Genomic DNA, 23,696 nt, shown 5'->3' with positions numbered 1-23,696 from the left:
AGAGCTTTGGGTCAGATGCTGCCCTTTCCAAAAGTTCTCTGCCTGACACTCCTCAATTAGAGTACTTCCTGGAGATGGAAGCATTTATTCAGCTCTGAAAAAAACATATGCAGCATATATAAGAGTTGTGTGAGTTATAGTCTAATGCTTCCTTGCTGGTTGGTTCAACTGAATAACAAAAGCACCTTCAAAATGTAGAGAAAATTTAGATCACTTATTATCTTCTCATTGTCCTGTTTCTGAAAACTGATGCCAGATTCTACAATAAATGTGATGCTCCCGGTCAAGCATAAATTTCCCTCCATGAATGTGACAGCCAAATACAGCTTCCCTACCACCTCCCATTTCAGCTGTTTTCATTACTTAATGAATTGGTATAAATTGTTGTGCTCAGACCTACAGAATATATCCAGACGTTTTTGATTCTGTATTTTCTGTCTTTCAGGTGCAGTTCCATGTGACTATTGGCCACACAGCCTTGTCTATTTATATTGATTGTCCTTTCCCTAAATGGATGCACTGGGGTGTCATTTTCTATGCTGTCACCTTCATTTTCCTGTTCGGTAACTTCTACTATCGGACATATAAGCTGCCCAAAGAACCTGTAAAGAATGGCAAAATAGCAAATGGTGCTGTTGCAAATGGAGTAAGCAAACCAGAAAATAATGCGGTGGTGGAAAATGGAAAAAAGCAGAAAAAGGGAAAAGCAAAAGGAGAGTAACTTGATCCAGGCCTTAACCATTGTTGGCAGTGAGGAACCTCCAGTTTGGTTTATAAAAGGAAGAAAAAAACACTATCTGTACCAATTAACCTTAGGTTGCTGAAGAGCTAGAACACAGATATTTTCATTATTTATGAAGATTGTTTTAAGAACAACACTAAAGTTGAATTTCTATTGTAATTATGTAATTATCATGCATATGGTCTCTGTGTAAACTTGTAGACTGCTGGTGTCGGTGAATGTAAGGAAGAATTGCAATTGATTCCATGTTTAGCAGTCCAAAAGTTAATACTACCATTGATACAGGCAGTTTTGTTGGCACCCACATTTCTTGGGGGGTGGGGGGGGAGGGAAAGGAAGTAGCATTTGAATACTTGTGCTTTCTTTCCAGAAAATTATTAAATTTCAAATTATGATGTATTATCTAATCAGAATCTGCAACTTTTCTTCTCCTCCTTGGAGAGTACCTTCAGACAAAATATGTGCTGTCAGAACAGTGTTTGACTTTTCAGACATTACTTGATTTAATTGAGTATCTGTTACAGTTTGGTTTTTGTTTTATTATTTTTTTCTTGTGTGGAAATATACCTACCTCTTCATCTGCTGAAAAGAATATTGAGCATTAAATAACTGGTTTCTGAAATATGGAGTCCTCTAATCTAAATATCCGTTAATACTAATTCAGGAGAACGTGTGTTTGGGAGCAAAAGGGATTTTTGGTGGTATCCTTTGATCAAGTCAACATTTTAATGTAAACTGAAATTTTGGAGTGGTACTTTTAGTAGAGCCAAGTCAAGAGTACATTTTAAGAATGTGTAAATATGAACGAATATATTGGTCGAAGCAAGCAGTAAAAATAGGCCTGCTGCTTGTTGTCCGTGACCTGCATTAAACCTGTGGCACTGACTGATACTCAAAATGGTGAGATAATGCCGTGGTGGAGAGAAAACAGCATGCAATTCCATTTAGAAATGTTGTGTGCATGGGTAGTCATGCTAACTATAAGACCAACCATCACTTTATTGGGAGAGAGAATCAGGTTTAAAAGTACTAAGTACAGCAAACATAAAACCTTGAAAACGTTGCTATTGCTTGATACCTGTCAAAACTCTTTTGTTAGACACTTGCAGAAAGTATTGCTGATAGACAGGCCACCATTATAAGTCAAAACTGCTAAAATAAGTAGAAACTTTTAGATGGATTTTCATTTACATGTTACATAAAGGACTTTTTACCATTCCTTTTGTGAAGAAAATAGGGAAAGATTTATACACCTTCTGAATAATGTGATTACTAAGAGATACATTTTGAGCTGCTTAGCATGCAATGAGTAGAAGATGGGTGGAATTAGAAACTATATGCTGAATTTCTGTGTTCCTTGGCCATCACTGCAAAAGCTGCATTGTTCCTGTCCAAATGCATTCCCCCCCGCCCAGCTCTGCTCAAAAACATATCCAGAGGTAGCAACAATCTGGCAAGTGGCACCATTGGTGCAGAAAGAGTACACACAACTGTGAGTATAAAGTGAGTGACACGTTTAATAGATTTTTGTATCTCAATCATCCATTGACTGTTTATAATATGCAAGTAAGTCACATATTCTGGTTCTCAGGTTTGTCTTTTTTTATTAAAAAAAATCTAAACCCAGAAAATAGGTCTTAGGAAAAAGAGTTTTGGATATAGTCTGTTGTATTAAAAAATAATTCCTAATGCTGGAGTTGGTTCAGCTGGAAGGTGGTTGGTTCATCCCTAATCACCACCACTGTGGATTTTTGGGCAGAATGTAGAATTGTGAAAAGTTGTCTCTGCTGAACTCAAATGCATGTGACCATTAAGTTTCTTATCTGCTGTGTCTTCTGATTCCTCCAGCCTTTGTAATGATGCTTTTTGCATTTGCATAGCTGCGTATTTGCGTAGCGTGGCATGGGGAAGAGGGATGGTGATCTACCCTTCCTTCTTGGACAAATGCCACTACCCTTAACCAAGCCAAAATGCTGGCTGACTCAGTAACTTTGGAGTAGCTAAAGGAGTAAATAACTACAGAGCAGATTTACAGCACACCTGCTACTCCAAGGTAGTGACTGGTGTGAATGCAGTTACCCTGCTGTAATTTCAAGGTCATTTACCCCACTTTGATTTAAGGGTAGCTTCTTTCTATTTGCCATGGGATGTGGGCAGCTAACTTCTAAATCTGTATCATTCCTTGAATTGTGTTAGATTGGTTGTTTGCTCTGTCATTCATTCAATAAGCCAGATCAGGTAAACTGATACTCTTAATGTGATCTAGCTCTGAAAGAGCATACTGGGGGGTATTCCAGTACGGGCTCAATTGTGTCTTTGCTACACTTTCTGACTTAAGAATTATGTCTTGCTTTATGGTAAATATTTAAATAACTGAAAGTCAAAAAGTTTTTCCCCCTCATCATGCATGGAAGTGAATTAAAGTTGATTGCAACTTGAACATGGTTGACAGAACTTGAGTAGAAGTCTACTATCAAATTCTGGGGTAATTGTTAAATTCTAAAAAAAGGTGAAAAACTCATTGTGAGAATGCATGTGTACATACACATCATGTTGTCTGGCCCTGTGCATAAAACCAGTTTGAGAGATTGCCATTTCATGGGGGAAAAAACCCCAGTTCTTAAATTACTGGAACACTGCTGTTTTGAGTACATCTTTTGCAGTATGACTTTTCTAGGTCTATTTATGATATATTTGATTGTTCATGTAATTCAATTCCCATTGCAATCTTGAATATAATGGCCTTATTAAATGTGCATTTTTGTAGGCATGGTCTTGAGTGCAATATTTCTGTTTCTGACTATGCAGCCAGACTCACAGAATACAGGGCTCAACTTGTACAGCTTTTTCTCTTTCAAAATATAGGCAATAATGCACATGTGAAATACTGACAGATTCATTAGAGTCATCTTTGAATCTAAGGAAGCTTAAAATTTTGCCATGAAAGTATGTATTAATATGTGTATTTTCTATACACAGTACTGAAATTCAAATTATACAATCTTTTGCAGTACAATTATTCTTTACAGGGTCATTGGGGTTTTGTTCTTCTAAAACCTTTCAATTTTTTGAAAAATTATATTCAAACCATTTGAAACTTTTCTTTTTTTGCCAATGAATGATAATTTTTTGCTAAGAGTTCTGAAGCTCTTGGACCAGAGTCTCTAAATATTTGATGCCATATAAGTGATACCGTTTCATTTAGCCTCATCTCTAGCAGTGACAGTTGTTGGATTATGTTAGCACTTTTTCAGTGTAAAATTAAATACAAATAATCTATACATGTGTGTATATATGTGTACACATACATAGTGTACGTGTGTGTGTATATATGTATGGGTTCTTAGCAGATTCTTTCAATATGTGAAGTAAATTATATTTCTTGAATGTGAATTTGGCAGGAGCTAATAGAATGCTTCCTACAGCTCCAGCAGGAAAATGAAGCAGTTTTCCTTCCACAGATCCATTATCAGTCTTGCAAACATAAATAGTATTTGTCAGTTATTTTAGATATAGGATGGCAGAAAAGACAGAGCCATTTCTACTAGTGTAATAAATATTTTGAGGCATCAGTTATAGATTCTGAGGGGAGAGATCTCAACTCAGGGTAGCTGGGGAATTATGCTGAATTATGGTAGGGATCATTTTAGTATGAGTAACTTGCTCCAGGTGAGTCTTTGAAATCATTGCAATCATATTCTCTGTTTAACAGAAAACTTCTAAAAATAAATCATAGAGTCCTAAAATAATTTAGGTTGGAGAAGACCATTAAGATGACTGAGTCCAACTATTAAACAAATGTTTCCCTGTAAGTTCAAAGCATGACCTATTTGATTACAGGACCATCAATTACTTCCAGCTCCAGACCAGGAGAAAAAGGTGAAGGCAAAATGAAAATGCTGCACATTTTTTCAGGTTAACCTAAGGGCACATTTCTTCAGAGTAAACACTTGAACTGCATGTGCTGGAGGTAAGAAAGGACAGATAGCTTTTGTAATGCAAGATCTCGGTCCTAAAATAGCTTACAAGCACTAGCTATCTCTTAAAAACTTGAATAAAACTGTTCATGGTGCATAAAGTTAAACCTTGCATGAAGCTAGTGTGGGCTGAGAGTCATATTTAAAATGAGATATATTTCAGTTAAAATTGAAGAGAATGGGGAACTAATTAACTATCTGGATAGTGTATTTATCTTGGTTAGAAACACAGAATAATCTAATTTGATACCTAAAGCTAGACACCCATATGACATCTCATTGCACTGCAGTCTGATGCACCAGCCCCTTTGCTAATGCAAGCAGAGGGAGCTCCATGGAAATGAGTGGGTTGGTTCCCATTTACCTCAGCAGAGTATGTTGAGCACTAAAAAGCAGAGAAAATACTTGCTTTCTGCCAATATCCCAGGAGGATTGAGGGAAATGTATGGTTCAGGGTGCTGCTTTTGCATAAGGTGTTCATGCTTTTGTAAACATTAAAAATAAACATTACTTTTTTCATGCTGTTTGAGTTTGGTTTTATACATTCTGTAGTATGTTCTTCTGCGTCCCATCTTGCCTCAAGATTCCTGCTAATTTTAGCATTGTGCAGATTGTGTGATGCAATCTGTTTGGTTGCCCAGGAGTTTGAGAAAACCATTTTTTGTGACACATCCTCGTATTTTAGGGTTACAGGGACTCCCTAATTTTGAATATTGTCCCCAAATAATAGCAGAGTGGCTTTGAAATCACCCTTAGGGAACTGACTGAAAATAGGATGCCCACTTAAAACAAACAAAAAAATCCCCTAAGTTTCATTTTTTGGTCTTGGAATTGTTAACAATTAGGAATACAATTGCCCATGAAGGTTAGCTTTTGCAGGATGCTGTGTGGTGTTAATGAAGTCTCTCATCCCAGATAATTTGGAGCACTTTTGGCATTATGTGCAATTCATGGTTACATGTGCTGGGTACAGTAAGTTCCTTCATTGTCTGCCAAGTATGATCTCTGTAATCAACCTTATAATATCAAGTTGCACCCATGTTGCACTCCTAGAACCTCAGTGCAAATAGCTACTCCAGATGTCAAGTAGCAGAGAATCAAGTCTGCCATCATAGCAAAATATGGTGTGGTCAATTATGTCTTGCACAATTCTCAGCTATTGCTTCAGTCCACTGCTTACATCCTCCCTGGAATCAGAAAATACACCAAGCGTTCAGAACAAGATTTGTCCTTTAGATGATTAACATGTGCTGGGGTAGGCTCTCTCTGCAGGCATCTTTCTCATAACTCCATTCCCCACCAGTAATTAAAAATAAGAACGTGGTCAAATCAGATTTATTGGGTGATGGGATAGAATAGACTGGATCCTCTGATGTTAAATTTTCCTTTTTGTATCACTTGCTTCTCAACATCTGGGAAGTCAGGGTTCGGTGGAGGAAGGGTTTTATTGCCTGTTTTCTTGCTCAGCTCAAAGCACTGGGTGAACATGGGCTGCTCTCAGACACACACATGAAGCATGTACTCAAAGACAGCTTTGAAGGCAGTGCCTTCTATGGACTAGTGCCTTTTGGTGTCTTTTTTTATGCTTGGGACTTCGAGGTCACCCCATGAATGCAGGCACACTTTTCTGTTGGCTGCCTGACATGTCAGTGACGTTGCATTTGACTTAATTACAAAGATACTTATTGATGGGTAAGTTTATGTCTCTTGATCATCCAGGCCCTGATTAGTGCACACTATAAAACAGCGCTGGCAGTTCCTGCCAGAGCATCACACAGTCAGTGCTGCTTTGGGAGAAAAAGCTGTTTGCATTTTGATTCAATAGATGGGAATTGATACAAGCTCATATGGCATCACTGCTATCTGTCAAATCAATCAGGTAGGTTTTAGTCTGCTAAACAAAAATTGATTTTTGAAATTATTCAAAGTGTTTTCTGTCCTCCTTGTTTTTAGCTAGAAAGCTATTGTTCTTACAGTGATGTAACCTTAATTTTTTTGACGAGAATACCGCTGTTATGCTAGTATTTTTTGGAGTATGTTTATGAGAGAAAACTAGAGGAATACAAGAAAAACTTGGGCCAAAAGCTAGAGAACATGAGATAATTGCTCCTCTAGTTTTTGCTGTTGCCCCTAGATGTTGCAGGAGTTAAGTGACTATAATTGTTACTGTTGTGTATTCATTACAGATGCCGTAATGGTATACAAGTAGTGTACTTGTGCATAAGTACATTCTGAAGTACATAAAAGTTTGCTTTGTCCTAAATTACAATCAAGAGAATGATTTATCTAACTACAAACACTTGGAGTGAAAGTAATGACAAACATCATACTCCTGCACTGGCAGGACTCTCTATTTTCTCATTAATAATCTTCAGAGCTTCTGAGTAGTTTCTTGCAGTAACACAAAGCTCTCCAAAGCTGAAAATTGCTGTATAGCTGCTAAAAACCTATTTTTGCAGAGCTTCTATTACTGCTTTGTTTCTTTTCTGTACTTGTATCTTCAGGTCAGGTGCTTGCTTACTAAATTATTCCAGAATGGGATGTATGTCATAGAAGGATCTTGTAGTAGCTGCAAGTGAGTAAAATGTTAAAGTAAACTTTGTGGTGTTTTACAGTCAAGGGTTTCAAATCCATGGCATCATTTGGTACACTGTGTGCACCTCAAATGCTGCTCTTGGGCACAGGGTACAGCAGTCTGTGTCTACCCAGCCTGATAGGAATTTTGCTTACTGAACAACAGAATTTCACCTGGAAATTGATGTCTGACCTGGTTTCCACACATTTGGCAGATGGCACAGAAGAAGTCCCTGGGCCAATGAGGAATGGGGTTTTTTTGGTAGTTCTACCTATTCTCAAAACATCAAATTTGGCATGGGGTGTCGGAACATTTTCTGCTGACAGCATGAGGTACGGAGTTTGAAGAAAAAGTGTCCCTGGATGCAGCACTTGTAAAGAGCCTAGAATACTTTTCAGTTCTTCGTTGCTTGACATAAACCAAATATGCTGGAAATGCTCCAATTAAATAGGAAAAACCCCACCACATTGTTAGGATTTACTCAGAAAATTAGATTTTAGGTAATAGGTAGTTCTTTACTGAAAAATTCACCTTTTTTCCTCTTTGCCCTCTTCAGTCACTTCATCTGTGCGTGCCTCTCTGCTGTGCTAGAGTGGCTCCTTGGATGAAGACTGTGATGTGTTCAGGGAATAGTTTACTGCTGATTGGTCACTGGGGCATGTGAAGTGGCTTTTCTTGCAGTCTGAAATGCCAAACAGCGGCCTCACATTCTGAGCAGGTTGAGTAGTAACAATATTTTTCATTTAATGATCTCAAAACCGGGAGTTCTGGATACAATAAACTAATAGAAGGAACAGCTTTTATTAAATTTTTTCTTCCTGCTTAACAAATATGGGGCTTCAAGGACAAACTCTAGTTTTGTATTCCATGATATGAAGGCACACTGTACATTCATAACCAGAGCTTTGGCTGTGAGAAGCAGAGAGTTTGCTGTGCTATAAAACCACCTTGTTAGAGATTTTATACTGAGCTCTTCTGTGATGGCAATTTAATAAATACCAGATTTTTCTATAAATCTGACTTTTGGGTATTTTTATTTTAAAGTCAGGTAAGTTTTCTTGTACAGGTAAAACCCCTCATTGTGAGTTTTGAAGCTTTTTGGTATTCTTTAGGTGAAGTTTCACTTATTTCAGTGAGAATTTTCCATGATGCTAACAGAATTTATAAAATTTATTTACTATCTAGACCTCACATTGCACGCTATGAAATTTGGAGTAAAATAGAAAAATAAGGACCAAAACCCTTAAATTTTTTCAACCCGGTTGTTTTGTTGTTGTTTTGGTTTGGGTTTGTTTTTGTCAGTTTTTTTCTTTTTTGAAGGCTTTACAATGAAGGAGAAGTGGCAACGTATTTTGAACTTACACAGTGTTGGCTAAGGCAGAATTTTTACAGAGAAAACTCCACTTTGTGCGGCAGACCAGTGCATGGGTGATTTTTTTTTTCTTGTTTTATGACGCTTTATTAAATCTGGTTTTGATAAGGGATGAGATCTGAGACTTGTATGTGCAATGCTTGTGACTCAAACTCTCCTCAATGCCTCTAGTTGCACCAGAACTGTGGAATGCCCCTGTAGTACCATCTTGAGAAGCAGTTGGCATAAGTTGCCTGTCCCACAAGTCCATAAAATCTCTTGTATCCAGAAGGTGTTGTCTGAAGCCTGTTTGAAAGCTACAGAGGGATTGATTTATTAAAATCCTTGAGCTGAACTATTAGAACAATCCCAATTCCAGATTAAGAAAGCCTATAATTTTTTTCATACTCAGACTCACAGGGTGCCTTTCAAAATGTATTTCAGCACATTTTTGGCAGTGAGACCATTTTTCATTCTTTCAACACCTTGAGTCTGACTTTGCCAGTCTCTGGTCCAGCTGCTGGCTACCAAGGAGCAGCACTGGACTCTCTGCAATTCAGGGCGAGTATTAGAAGATGGCTGCTCAGCTCAGTAGGAGACTAAGTAGAAGGAATACATTTACTTTGTAATGTATTTTGTTAGGAATTTTAACTGACTGGTGAATAAGTGGGTATTTTCATCTGACAAAAATATTCTTGATATTATTTTCTTCACATTACCTCTTGATGCATATTTTCATGAGGAGTAAAAACGTGCTGTAGGAACAAAGCTTTAGTGGTCTGCTTGCTTTTGCATTGCAAGGATGTTGAAAATAATATGATGTTTTAGCCAGACAAAGGATTTGAGACGCTGTTCTCAATTTAATTTTTGGTGTAGCAATTTTGGCAGCATGACATCTTGAGGCAATTCAATTCTTTGTTTGTTGAAACAGCAGTAGAATGCTGTGCAGTGCCTCCTTCACTGAGTAAATTTCCCATTATAAGCATAATGCCAGACACCAAGATTAGTTCTCAACATCATTGTGACCTGGTGAGCAGTCCATTCTGGATCTAAATTAGAAATTTAAAAGAATTCCATAATCTGCCACAGAGTCAATACAGTTAACAGCTTTTCTTCAGTACAGTGACTAGGCCAGGATATAGAAATTATTAGCTGCAAAAGCTATGTTTAGAAACTAGGAATTCATAAAAATAAATGAAAAAAATCAACAGATTGTTTGTGTTCTATTTTCTGATCTAAGTAAGTTTTAAAAGTCATTTCATTCATTACAACTTTGTCATGTCTTTCTTCAGCATTGAGGAATAAGTTAAAGAAAAATCCCTGAACTCTGCTCATTGAGGTTATTACTTACTGTTCTTTTTATGCCCTCTTCTATTTCAGTAGCTAAAGCAACTGAATTAATAAATGCCCTCATTTTTGCTTATTAATGCTATTCATATTAGGAAAATAAGTATCTAGCTCTAAATTCCCAGCTGGAGCTTGTTTCTCTTTGATGCTTAGATAAACTAGCCATTACAGTTGTGAAGAATGCTTTAGAGAAGACATTGATGATACACTCAATCAGAGGTGAGGGTGGGCTAATTAACTATATTTCTTTATTTTTTTCAGCTGTTATAATTCAATCTGAATGTTTATGCAAGAATTTCAGGTCTTGAAAGTGGAAATTCCATAGCAAAAGGAGCATTTTATGCTGGCAAGGAGGAATTGACCCACTCCCAGTGAGATGGCCCTGCTGTCCTATGAAAGTTGAAAGAATAAGAAATCATAGCAATATTCAGCCCTGAGCCACTTTTAAAATGTCAATATTCTCATCAGTGGTCAATCCTATTTCTTGGGACTGGTTTACCTTTGAGGACTTCTGGGATTGACTGAGCAGCAACTTAAATATGTAAAGAAATAAAAATAGCAGATGTCGAATATCTGTTCCAGGTGATTTAGTGATTTAGAGAAAGTGAAGATTCCCATAGCTGGAAACTGCATCCACTTGCAAAACATTTTTTGGGTAGCACTTGAATTCAGCAGGTTTGCACAACCTGCGAGCTGTCACCAGATTGCAGGATGAAGGGATGAATACAGGTGAGTGGTGGTGAAGGCAATGACAGCTGGATGATGCGTTTCATTACAGTGTTTCCTTGGGAAAACTTGGAGCCCTTCCTAACTTCTGATGTTTTCTAAGGAAGAGCTAAATAATGTCCTGGCATCTATAGGAAGGGCGTTTCTGCAGCTCCACCTCCACGGCTTTAGAGCTTTAACTGATGGGCAATCTTAAAATGGCTTTTCTGGCAGGTACCTACCGCAAAAGCTGATATTTACAGAGCTCCTCAGCATTGGTAAAAGACCACTCTCAGTTGTTTAGCTTTGGGGTATTCCTTACTTTAACAGGAAAAGGAGACCATAAGAAGACTTAGAGTTTACTTTGAATGGCCACTGTGCAAACTGTGAGAGGTTTTGTATGTTTTCCAGTGATTTACAGGCAAGGATGAGAGGACTAAACAAGTTTTGAGCAGACACCCTTTCTGCAGTGTGGTGTCATGCCTTAACAATAGTGTTATCCCTCCTGGCAGGGCTATAAAGTAAGGAGATTATTAATTCAACAGTAAAAAACACAGCAGGTAATTTGTGTTAGCCTTAGCTCTTTGTAAATTTTTTTTTCCAAGGGAAAAAAAATAAAGAGAGACATTTACAAAGTGGTTGAAATACCTAGTAAACAACCAGAAACAAGACCAAGACTTGCAAGGACTTGGGTAAGGATGACTCTCTCCTTTGATCCTGTTCCTTCTGCAGTGTAGCAGGCTAATACAGGGCTAGTGCTGCATCTGCAAGCTCAGCGCAGGACTTGTCACACTGTGGGGCTGGAAATGAGATCCTGCAGCCACTGCTGCCTCCTGGGACATGGTGGTGTGGAGAACCACTGAGAACTGGCAGAGCTTTTGCTCTCCCGCCCATGCCCAGAGCACCCTGAATCTTCTCGTGCGATGAACGTGCTGCAACGCGTGATTTGTACCGTCACGGCTTTCGCAGTTTCTGGTCTGGGATAAGAGACTGAATTAGTTTGCGCAGCATTAAACAGGAATTGTGCTGAATGCTGAAATCAAATGCCAAATCCCTGTATCTTATTCGCTAATAAGGTCTTTTTTTAATTTGGGATGTAATTAGCTTACATCATAAAAAAAACTCTAGATAAGCATTTTCTAACAAACAGCTGAAAAGCAGTCACGTGGAAATAGTCATAATTCCTGGAAATGGAGATAAAATAATTTTGCTTTAAAAGCTTGTAGTATAACAGCAGTTGTGTTAGCCAGAAAATCAGAAAGTGTTTATGTTTGCTATGTATGTCTAGATGTACAAACACGGACGCCCACCTTCCCAGTCATGGTGCTGTGCTTTTTACTTTTTCTACAGCTCTTGCAAAGTAAATTGTAAAATGCCCAGCATCTTTCTGGTATTATTCATGAGCATTCCCAGATATACCAGTTTAGCTCCCTGTGTGGAAGCCCAAAACCCTTTCTCAGCTGCACAATAGCTCTTCCTTAGCTTTGACTGTCTCTGAGCCACAGGAGAGAGATTTTTATAACGTCACAGAACTCCTCTGTCCTGAAACTCCAGAGCACTTGGAGTAGCATAATGCCAATGATCAGCTGGTTTTATGAGGTGTTTTTATATAAGTATTTTATCACCCTCTAATGAAGATTAGTGATGTGATAGTACCATAGCCAGCAACAAAAAAAATACATATGGAAGCGTTTTGAAAAGCCAGCAACAGCTCAGGGATGAGACTGGCAGCCCATCAGCACATGGGGTCCAACCTCTTCACCCTGTCCAGAGAATGAGTGTCCCCACAAGGCTGGCAGCCACCTCTCCACCCATTCTTTGTGTTTCCTCATTCCCAGCCTAACCCTCAGTTCGTGCCCACCTCTTATGGAAAGGACTGACCAGTCTGGCTCCTGCTGCAGCAGCAGCACTGGCTCAGGCAGGAAAACATGCCAAAGCCTCACCAAGCAACAGGGAAACATGAGCAGGTTTGGTCTTGGTGTTGCCCAGGCTGCCTCTGAAGAGCACTGGCTATGCAAGGCAGGCCTGCCCCTCGCCTGCTGACAGCCCTGTGTTATCTCCGCTGCCATCCTTCCCATCAGCTCATTCTGCTTGGCTCTACCAGTGACTCAGTCTATTAAATGGGCGTCATATTTTATTACAAACCTGAGCTGATTAATTACATGCTGTTAGGCAAAAAAAATGCAGGGCAGCTGTAGAGGGGAGTGGTGATGCAATGGAGGTGCAAATAGAAAAGTTGTCACTTCTGGAAAGGGAGAGAAAAGGATTAAACAGTTAACGTAACCAGAAGAGCTGCTTTCCAAAGTGGATCAGTCACTGGAGGCATTGGGAAAGAGTGGCTTCACAGGGCTGCTACCATGGGAAGCACTGCCACCCACCATGCCAGTGCCTTGCAGCTTCCCTTGCAGGCCTGGAGAGATGGGGAGCTCCTTATGTCTTTTCAAAAGTACTCATTGTCATTCACAATGAAAACCAAAAATGGTGGTGCATTTTAGAAAATATTTTGGAAGTTTTATAAGTGGGGAGCATCTGAGCTAGTATGGGGGGATCCAGAAGAAGGAGATTTTGGAAACATGGTGCCTCCCTCCTCTGGCCAGTAGTAAAGCAGGAGGAGGAAGTGCCTGCTCATCCTGGCTTTCTGTTTGGGTCAGCATCGTAAATATGCAGCCTAATCAGGAAAGGGCAAGGCACCTCTTCCCAGGAAGAGATGGAGAGTTCCTGGCAGCTCTGTGTCTCAACTGGTGCCTGTGGGTAGGGAGGACACACTTCTTCCCTTCAAGGGGAAAAGCAAGCATGAGGGAGATGAGTAAGTCCAGGGAAGATGGTGACTTTCCACTGCCAGATGTGTCTCTTGGGGCACAGGCTGGGATTGCCTATCTCACACACACACACACACACACACACACACACACACACACACACACACACACACACACACATACATACAAGCATCACCCTTTAAAAGCAATTTGGAAATTTTGGGTCCAAGGCAAAAGGTTAGTTGTGTGGTTTAAGAAGCCGGGAACATCAGTAGATGAGAGCATGACTCATTCAAAAGACCTTTTGCAAAGGGGAAGTCGGCAGGAATCACACTGAAATTACCATGGGTGGCAGCTCACACCCTTTGAAGCGCTGGTTAAGCCAATTTATTTTTTGCTATACGTGTTTGTTGCTCATGCTTGAAATCACACAGAAAAAAAAAAAACACTTCTGCTTGCTCTGTAAAATAGCCTGTGTGCTTAGTGCTTGAGCTGGCACACCCCTGGCGGTGGGTTCACTCTTGCTGGATGCACGGTGCCCACTAAAGCCACTCTATCACTCCTCTCCTTTGCTGGGGCAGAGGAGAGAAAATGCAATGAACAGCTCATGGGTCAAGATAAGGGCAGGGAGAGACCACTCACCAGTTCCTGTCCTGGACAAAACAGACTCAACTTGGGGAAATTAGTTTAATTTATTGCCAATTAACACCAGAGTAGGGAAATGCAAGATAAAAACAAATTTGAAAACACCTGTCCCCACCCCTTCTTTATTCCCAGGCTAAACTTCACTCCTGATTCCTCTGCCTCCTTCCTCCCAGTGGCACAGGGGCACAGGGAATGAAGGCTGCAGTCAATTTATCACATGGTTTCTACCTCTCTTCCTCCTCAAAAGGGGGCTCCTTACACTCTTCCCCTGCTCCGGTGTGGGATCTTCCAGGGGCTGCAGGTGGATATGTGCTCCAGCCACAGACCTCCATGAGCAGCAGGGGCACAGCGACCTCACCACAGTCTGCACTATAGGCTGCAGGGGAATCTCTGCTCTGGCACCTGGAACAGCTCCTCTCCCTTTTCTTCATGGATCTTGGGGTCTGCAGAGTTGTTCCTCTTCCATATTCTCACTCCTCTCTGGCCAAAAATTGCTCCTGGACAATAAATTTTCCCCCTCCTTTAATGTGTTATTGCAGCAGAGCTACTATGGTCACCAATGGTCTCAGTTTGGCCAGCAGCAGGTCCCTCTTGGAGCTGGCTGCCATTGACTCTGTTGGGCATGGGGAAGCTTTCTAGCAACTTCTCACAGAAGCCACCAGTGTAGACCCCTGCTACCAAAACCTCGCTGTGCAACACAAGAAAGTGGAGTAAGTGAAAGGGAAAAAAAAAATCCTCCCTTATTCACCACTACACTCTCAAAGCCAAACCCGTGGACTCACTAGCTCTGGAGAGGCAGCACAAGTGGGAGATGTGCATTTGCAGAACCCTCTGACAAGCCAAGGCTGTGTGCACCTTGGGGCCAGTTCCTCAGAAAAGCACCTTTATCACTTGCTGATGCTGGACAACTTCCTCCTGTGGCCTCACAGTGTCTGGTAGGTGTCTCAGAGTCCTGGCTAAAACACAGCAGGAAATGGCAGAGATTTTTGAATGTATTATTAGCAAATGCAAGTGGCTCACTGCTTTCAAAACAGCAGTGTTATCAGTGTCTCACTTTCCAGAGAGGAGAGGTTCTGTGTAACAGAGAAAATATACATCGTCATGTGCCGGGTGCATCCCTGGGCACTAGCACTGCAGACGGTCATCAACTGAAAACCTTCAAAGCAACTGAAATTATCATTGGATTAGGGAATAGAACATTTTTAAAGAATGGTTACAGACTTCCTGTAGACTTTTTACTTCAGGAAATAAAATTTAAAAGAATAAAGTTTTTTTGACAATGTAATCATGTCATGTGTCTCATCCTGTACCCTATCTTTGCCTCTTTAATACTTTCAGCTAGCTGACTAAGTGATATATCATATTTTTGCATAGAATTATAGAACAATATGGCCTAGGTCTCTCTGGCAACCTTCTGACCCAATTTCCTGCTCAGGTCAGGACCAATTTTTAATGACCAAGAAGCTCCTAAGATAACCCATTCCCATTACTGAAAATGTGCCTTTCCAAACATTCACTCTTTGGACACCTTGGCTAACCCAGGGACTGGGCAGAAGGGGGTTGGAGGTGTCTCAGCTGTTAGTGGAGATGGTGAACCATGGAGGATCTCAAGAGGTTAGGGAGAGGGTTTGAGGCTCAACTGGCCCATCTGTTACCTACCCTCACATAAAGACGGTCTGATTTTCTTTTAAAACATGACAAACTGAGAGCCGGCTACTTTCTGGGAATAATGGTGATTCCCAGAAAGAAAAAAAAGTAAAATCTCGCCCACCAGCATGGATCAGAAATTGAAAATTCAGGATTTGGCATAAGAACAGGGCATATGAGGCCCAACTCTAGGAGCCAAAAGCTCCACAAGAAAAGACATTAAAAAAGGAGGTGAACTTACAAGATGCCACCAGGAGAGCCCCAAAGCCTTTTAAACTGTGCATCCAGAGGTCTGTGTATTTTATGGAATATCCGACAGACCAGCACAGAACTTGTGCTCCAGAAGGGAAACGGGGCGTACAAAGGGGAAAGCCTGATAGAGTCCTGAAAAACAGCAGGCAGCAGTGACATCCTGCTAAGGAGAAGGGTAAGAAAAGGCACACAGATAAACAGAGATTTCTCTTACACATTCAGAAGGAAGCAGGGTGGTATTTTCAAGCATAATGAAAGAAGTGGTAATTTTTTAGCTGATAAGTTATAATCGAGGACATTAAGAATCTGCAGGTTTAAGTCTTGCCACATACTCAGGAGGCCTGGAAAATCTGCCAGCGATGTAATTGACCTACTCATCTTCATTTTGAGAACATCCTGGTGTACCAGGGAAATTCCTGAAGTCTTACAGAGCATTAGCATTAAGCCACTGATAAAAGGCATAAAGATGAGCATGCTAATGGCACATTTAGTCTGACATCAGCTCAAGACAAACTGACGAGACTGCTGACTGACAAGACTGGACTGACAGATGATGGGAACAGAAACTGATGCTGCTCAACACTTCAGTGAAAATGTTACTGGTAAGCTGTACAGAAAAAACAGATAACTCTGGATGGGCAGGGGAGGAGGAAAAAGAAAACAGCAGAGGGGACACCAAGGGCAGAGGAGGAGAAGGAGGGGAGTGGGGGAGGAGGTATTCCAGGAGCTGAAGCACATATCCACTGCACTGATGAGGATCCACACCAGAGAAGGTTTGTGCAGAAGACCTGCAGCCCAGGACCCCATGCTGGGGCAGGGGAAAAACATGAGAAGGAAAGAGCAGCCATTATGGACTGACCCCTCATCTTCCATTCCCACATCTCCCCATGCAACCTGAGGGTAAAAGGAAGTAGAAGAGTTGGGGATGAAGCTGAGCCTGTGAGAAGTGTGAGAAGAAAGGTATTATTTTAATGTTTAGCTTTGTTTTTCACTACCTGAATCTATTTTAATTGGCAATAACTTAAAATATTTCTGCCCACCTCCACCAATTGTAGTCTGCCTGTGATGCTAACTGGCAAGTTACCAATTCCCTGTCCTTCCTGTGACACAAGACCTTTCTCACACATTTTCTGAGGATGGGGGTGTGAGTGAGTGAGCAGCCAGGAGGGATTTAGACTTTTTGGGAAGGTTAACCCACCACATACAGATCATGGGAAGCAAAAACCAAATGCATTAACTAATTTAGGAAAAAAAAACCCAGATGATTAATAAAGCTAATAAATAAAGGGTAATGAAGCCAATTGTAGGGTTAGATTCTTGCTTCTCCCAGGAGCCTGTCCTTGGATGCCGTAGGTCAGGGACCCATTGCCATCTCAGGCTAATCCAAAAACTGAAATTGAATTCTATTGGCAGATTGATTTTCCTTACAGGTATTTTTGGCCTTGTACACATCTACCGGATTTTTTAAAAAAAATCAAGCAGTTTGTCTGGAAGTATTGATTTTTAATCTTGTTTGCCCTTCATGATTGATTTAACTAAAGAGAAGGAGCTCTTGTAAGGGTTTGCCACTGTTTGCATGAGCTGTGCTTTCTGTAATCCATCCCCTGTGTACCTTAACTGTAAACATAAGGCTTTCCAGAGAGCTGCTGCCAAGGCTCCAGGGGCCAATAAAGAGCTGAGATATGTTTTCCAAATTATCCACTAGAGGGTACTCAATGACCTCCTAGTGGAGACGGTTCGCGGTCTAGCGGCTGGGAAAGGGAAGCCAAGAGAAAATGTCCCTGATCGTTGCATTAACAACAGCAGGGCACAGGGCAGCACCGGAAAGCATACTGAGTAGGATTTTAGAGGAAAGAAATGTTGGACGAGCTTAAATCCATCAGGACCATATCCGTACCACAGCTCCAGTGGCCCCAAACTGCCAGACAGAAATGGGCCAATGGGAAATGGGGGTTTGTTGCCCTTTCCTGGGAAGTGTGAGCCCATATCCAGCCCCACTCTGCTGGATGTGGGGCTGGCTGGAGTCCAACTCACATACCTGTGACAGAATATTGATGGGATTTCTTCCTTTGTTTCCTTCTTTTGCTGTCTGACCTGTATTTTGGGTGACCTCTGTGCAAGTTGGTTTGGAATAGATGAGGAAAAAAAGCACATTTTGTCATACTGCTGGCCATTGAGAGAGTTGAAGTGGGATACTGTGGTATAACCACCCATCTCATAAAACAGCAGTGATTATTGTCCCACAGAGGTCTTTTTGTTGTTGTTGTTGTTGTTAATCAGTCATGACCAGTTTAAATGGGTAGTCAATGACTGTTCTTTTTTGCTAGAAAATGACATAATTTTACCATGCAAATAAGACACAGAGGCTTTATAATCCCACCAAATCCCCTGGTCACAAATTTCTGCTTGTTTTATTCCAGGATTTTATTTCCCCATTAAATGCTACAAAGGACATGTAAAATGCTAGGCATGGCCTCAGAATGCTGGCCCTGCAAGGATATGCCATTCATCTTTTGCCTTCTGCTTCCAACAAATCAATAATAAGCATCTTATTTCAGTGTTGAAAGAGAAGATTTTTACTATCCAGCAGGACATCTGAGTTATTGACCTTGACTACTAATCAGTATGTTTGAATGCTCTCACCAGGTTTAGAGCTGAGGCTAAAAAAACCTAATTAAATCAGCAGGGGGCACAATTTCTTCAAAATATCACAGGATTATTCAGCCATGTGCTGGGTATTCTTTCTGTTTCACAGAGCAGAGCTGCCCACCAATTCTATTTCTAAAGATCTAATCTGTTTTTTTCTGAATTAACCTGTTCAGGCCCTGAACTTTCCCACAGGAAAACCTCAGGTCTTACTGACATAGTTCATGCTCCTGCAAAGGGATCCACTGCCCAGCAATGGGTCAATCCTCCAGGGCATTGCTTAAATCACTCTGGCATCCTTTTTTTTCTTCTTTTCCCAAAAGTCCAAGTTTCCTGGGGACAGCCCAAGCCTTGGCTGCTTTGCCATTATTCTGCAGAATGCTGAAAAAATGCTGATTCGCTGCCATGGGTCAAGAGGACCAAGCCCAAAGGTCCTGGGGGGATGCAGGAGTCTTGCCTGCCCCCCTGAAATCCTTCTTAGCAATAAACAAACAAGAAATCTCCCCCCCTCCCAGTATTTAGCTTGCTCCCCATTATGTCCCATTGCAAATACTCTGTTGAAATACGCCTTCAGATCAGATTCAGAACTCAGGGATAAAGCAAAGGTCAAGGGTAATTGTGGGTGAATAGGTTTTATCTACTTTTAGTTCAGGATAATGAAATTTCCCCATTTCTCTAGCACACTGGCTGTGTGTACTTGTCATTTCTTTACCAGTTACGCCCCTGGATGATTTTCACCTGCAGAACAGGCAGGGCAAAACCAGTGAACATCCAGAAGATGGTCAGTGGCATGGTGCTCTAAGGTGGAACACAGACAGGTCTGATGCCCACACCAGTATGGACAGATGACAAAAGAAGCTGTCTAGTAAGGATGTATCCTTATTTTCTGTATGTCACCTTGGCTATTCGATCCAAAGGCTCATGCCATTTTCATTGGAAATTCTCATTCAGACTGTCTCAAGTTCTTGGAAATTCAAGTTAACCTTCAGTCTTCGATCAATAGAGAAGAGGATTCTCTCCTCGGCATCCATGATTGTAGGCTTGAAGGCTCAGATTGACTGAATTTGCTTTGTCTTGCTATAAAAATTGGCAATAAAGACACAACTATGTGAGTCAATCAAAGTTCAGAATGCAGAATAACCCTAAATGTGTGGCTTGTCATGGTTTATAAAGCAACATATTAGTTATTTTAGTAATTACATGGTATATTTTTGTTTCATGTAGATTCCCTGCCTTCACTCTAATTAGGTCCCTCTGCTTCAGCATTAATCACCTTCCATGTGCATCTCCCCCCTTCCTGCTTTTTGATGCCTCAGAAAATGCAATGGGGCTGGTAAGGCGCCTGTCTGGGCTTTGTTGCACAGGTCTGAGTGACAACACAATATTTCCGTTTCTGCTCAGATTCTGGCAGGAGAAAATCTGCACACTCAAGAAGACTTCCCAGAAGACAATGAACTTAATCTTTGCTGCTTTCCCAGTGAATACACAGGTGTGGATTAAGGACACCCACCCTTTTCTGATCTCAGGCATAAATGGAAGTGGACACATCTTACTACCAATTGCTAAAAGCCTTAGTGATGCAATTTTAAAGAGCTATTAAATACTGAGGGAAAAAAATACAAAAAAAGTGTTTTCTACTTGGGAAATGTTTTCCAGTCATGTTTAATGGCCTAGGGGAAAGGCCTAGGGGATAGAAGGCAGGCTGCAAAAATCGCTTTTTACTTTGTCCCCAGTGCCTCCAGCAAGTGCACATGTAAAATTAATACCTCCTAAAAATTATGTGCCAACAACTTCCTTGGGATATGTCCCTATCTCCTGACTAGTCGAGACCTGTAGATCAGAGAGAGGGGTGCTTATGCCTGCCCATAGCCCCTCTGGCACTTCATTGTAGACATTTGTGCTAAATGGGCTGACAGTGCTGGATTGCTCAGTAATGTGGTGTGAGCAAACTGCAGAAGCAATGGCCACAGAAAGAGTCAATTGTCCCATCAGCCAACACTGGTAACTTACCGTCTGGGTATTTCCAAGAGGGGAATATATAAAGACAAAAAACGAAACACAAATAAAAATCTGATTTTTTATCTTCAGGGTTAAGGAGAGAAAGAGATAGTTGATATTTGCCCACCATAAAATCCATACATCTCAAACAATGAATATAACATAAGGGCAGACACTGATCTCGTCTCTGTGGTGACAGTGACAGGACCCGAGGGAATGGCCTGAAGTTGTGTCGGAGGAGGTTTAGGTTGCATAAAAGAGGGTGGTTGGGCACTGGAAAATGATCCCCAGGGAAGGGTGACAGCACCAAGCCTGGCAGAGTCCAAGAAGTATTGGGACAATACTCTTGGGCACATGGTGTGTCTTGGGGGTGGCATAGGACCAGGAGTAAGACTCAGTGATCCTTGTGGGTCCCTTCCAACTCAGCACATTCCATAATTCTTTCAATATTTGGGTGTTCTCAGTAGCTTTTGGATATTTCCTTATATCCAGCACATTGCAGTTTCTTCTCTTAGATGGTTTCTACCAGTGCACAATCTTACCAAAGGCTGCACAAGTATTTAAACCCCTTTTTTTGCCTGGCTGTGGCAGCTGGCTGATCTGTGTTGGTGTCCCTCTTGGGAGGCTGCTCAGGGGAGGACATACTTCTGCAAAAGTGGAAGAAAGGCCAGTTTGTGCTTTGCTGGGTATCCATGACATAGAACAAGTGTTGAATGCTGGACTGCTCTTTCAAAATGAATGGAAAGGCTCCAGCTACTTCTAGCTTGAGGTAGAAGTAAGAAAAGATTTTCCCTGTGTTCATATTTTTGCTGATCCTTCTCTGAAGATCATAATTTTTAACCTCCTGTTTAAAGATTAGGTGACCAAAACTGTCTAAAGTATTTGAATACAGGAGTACTACTGACTCATGAAGTGGCATTTTCTCATTTCTCCATCCCAGTCCTTTCTGTGTTTTGTTGAAGATGTCTAGATCAGAGCCTGCTGTTGGATTGTAGTCCCAAAGATTGCCAACATTTTTGTCCGAAAAAGGCAGATTCACAAAGAGATGAAAAATATAACAGACAGCTCAACATATTTCTATGAAGACTCATTATCTCATACTGACAACACCAATTTTCTCTTTTATCTTTTTTCATAAGTGGCTTTGTTTTGCTAGTTTTTCCTGGAGTTTCCCTAGTTCAGGAAAGACAGATTTACCTAAAAAAGTGCTGCCCTCTTTAAATTTTTAGCTCTGTGTTCTCTGTGTTCTAAGGTCTCTAAATATGTTTTTAGAGGGTTGACAGGTTTGCATTTTTCCTGTCCATTATTTCCACTTCTGCTTTTACTAATACGTGTGTCATCTTTTTTTTTTTCTGCTTCAGTTTTGTTTTCCCCCTGTAAAAAGCTGAAGAACTCTCTTCTATGTAGCCCCTGATCCTTAGCCAAAGTCATAACTGGTATGTGATGTGTGAGTGAATATACAAACTCTTGAAAGTCTCTGTAACTTATATCATGTGAACCACTTGCCATTTTATTCTTTATTTAGCAAAATTTACTAGCGCTGCTTGTTTTTCAGTGTTTCAATATGTTTCTCAGTAAATGTTATGTACAAGATGATCATCATGTAAAATACTTAAGGAAGTCCAGATCTATGCTTAAAACATGTCTGGCACCAGTCTTTGGCATAAATAAATAAATAAATAAATAAATATTATATATATATATATATATATATATATATATATATATATACACATATATATATTCACATATATATTCACATGCATACTATATATATACAAAAAGAGAACCACTGCCTCCCAGCTGCTCATGGGAGCAATGCCATTGGGAGTAGCAGAGATTAGCCAAGATATTTCCTGGCAATGTCCCTGCTTCTGGGAGAGAACAAGGGTGTTGAGCTGGAGCAAATCCCAGACTTTATACCATGGTGCTCACACCTTTTTCACACCCCTCTTAGGTGTCACCCATATCTGGGATTGCTACATCTTAGCCACCAGTTTGGCAGTTCAGGGCCAGAGCTCCAGGATCTGTAAACAAAAAGGAGAAGCAGCAGGGTGGGAAGGGGAGTTGGGCAGGCTGAATCTCATGAGGACTCCACTTGGTTTTGGAGCCCTGCAGCAGAACAGCATTCCCTTAGATATATTTCATCCCAATTTTAAAACCTGAGGCTGTTAAACTGGCACTCCTCTTATCACACACACCCATTGCGCTGAATTTTTGAAGCAAAACGAGTGATATTACAGCAGAGATGGGTTTCTTGCTCTACTAGATTATGCGGTCATATTGATGTATGGACACCCAGGAATGCATCTGTCTTGATTTATCCATTCCTAGTGGGCAATGCTCTCTTTGTTTTCCAACTTCTCAGCAATGCAGGCCATTAATTAAAATGTATGGCTCTCTCAAGTGCTGTTTTAATTGCATTTCAAGTCCAACCTACCGGGCTGGCAAATAATAAAACTGGGTATTATGTCCATTCTGAAATGCTAAAAGACATAGGGGGAACAGACAACTCCTGCAATTTATCTGCAGCCCCACACTGCTCAGTTCCTGAGAGTGCCATTTGTTTGATTAATGATGTTGGGTTATTTTCTGTAAAAATCAACAATTTTAATATTGTTTTCCATCAGAAACTATTTATGCCTTGCTTGTGGGTTAAAGAGAAACTTCTTTAGCATGTCTCCCACATGCTGGTGAAATCATCACTCAGAGCAGCCTCCTCTGATCTGGAAGGACAGGAGCTGTTCCAGGTACTTTGCATGCATGTGGCTTGGTTGCCTGCTCATTTGTGACAGTATTACTCCATCGCCTGCCCTACACTTCCTCCTCAGGGAATCTCTCCTGGCCTTCTCATCTTCCTTCTCCCTTCACTTCTCCTCCTCCCACCCATTTTGGTTGGATGAGCAGTGTGGAAAGCCCATGCGCCCACTCAGGGCAGCCTGAGGTGCTGCAGGGGAGCTCCAACAGGTGGCAAAGGCTCAGTGAAACAGGGTAGAGGTTCACACCTCAAGCTCTCAAACTTGGTAGGATCTTTAATACCTTCACTTTCGTA

General features: G+C 40.9%; 1 protein-coding gene across 2 annotated transcripts in view; it reads left to right on the top strand.

The window, feature by feature from the left end:
- Nucleotides 1-5,241, top strand: part of ELOVL4 (ELOVL fatty acid elongase 4) — a 37,374-nt gene extending 32,133 nt beyond the window's left edge. For both annotated transcript variants that reach the window (XM_038132787.1, XM_038132788.1), the window contains exon 6: nt 446-5,241. In XM_038132787.1, coding sequence (XP_037988715.1) covers nt 446-721 — 276 coding nt within the window. In that variant the 3' untranslated portion in view covers nt 722-5,241. The remainder of the gene's footprint in view (nt 1-445) is intronic.
- The last annotated feature ends 18,455 nt before the right edge of the window (nt 5,242-23,696 follow it).

This window comes from Motacilla alba, chromosome 3 (genome assembly GCF_015832195.1).
Source record: "Motacilla alba alba isolate MOTALB_02 chromosome 3, Motacilla_alba_V1.0_pri, whole genome shotgun sequence".
Classification (NCBI taxonomy): domain Eukaryota; kingdom Metazoa; phylum Chordata; class Aves; order Passeriformes; family Motacillidae; genus Motacilla; species Motacilla alba.
Note: the sequence above shows the minus strand (reverse complement) of the source record. Positions and strands in the feature narration are given on the sequence as shown.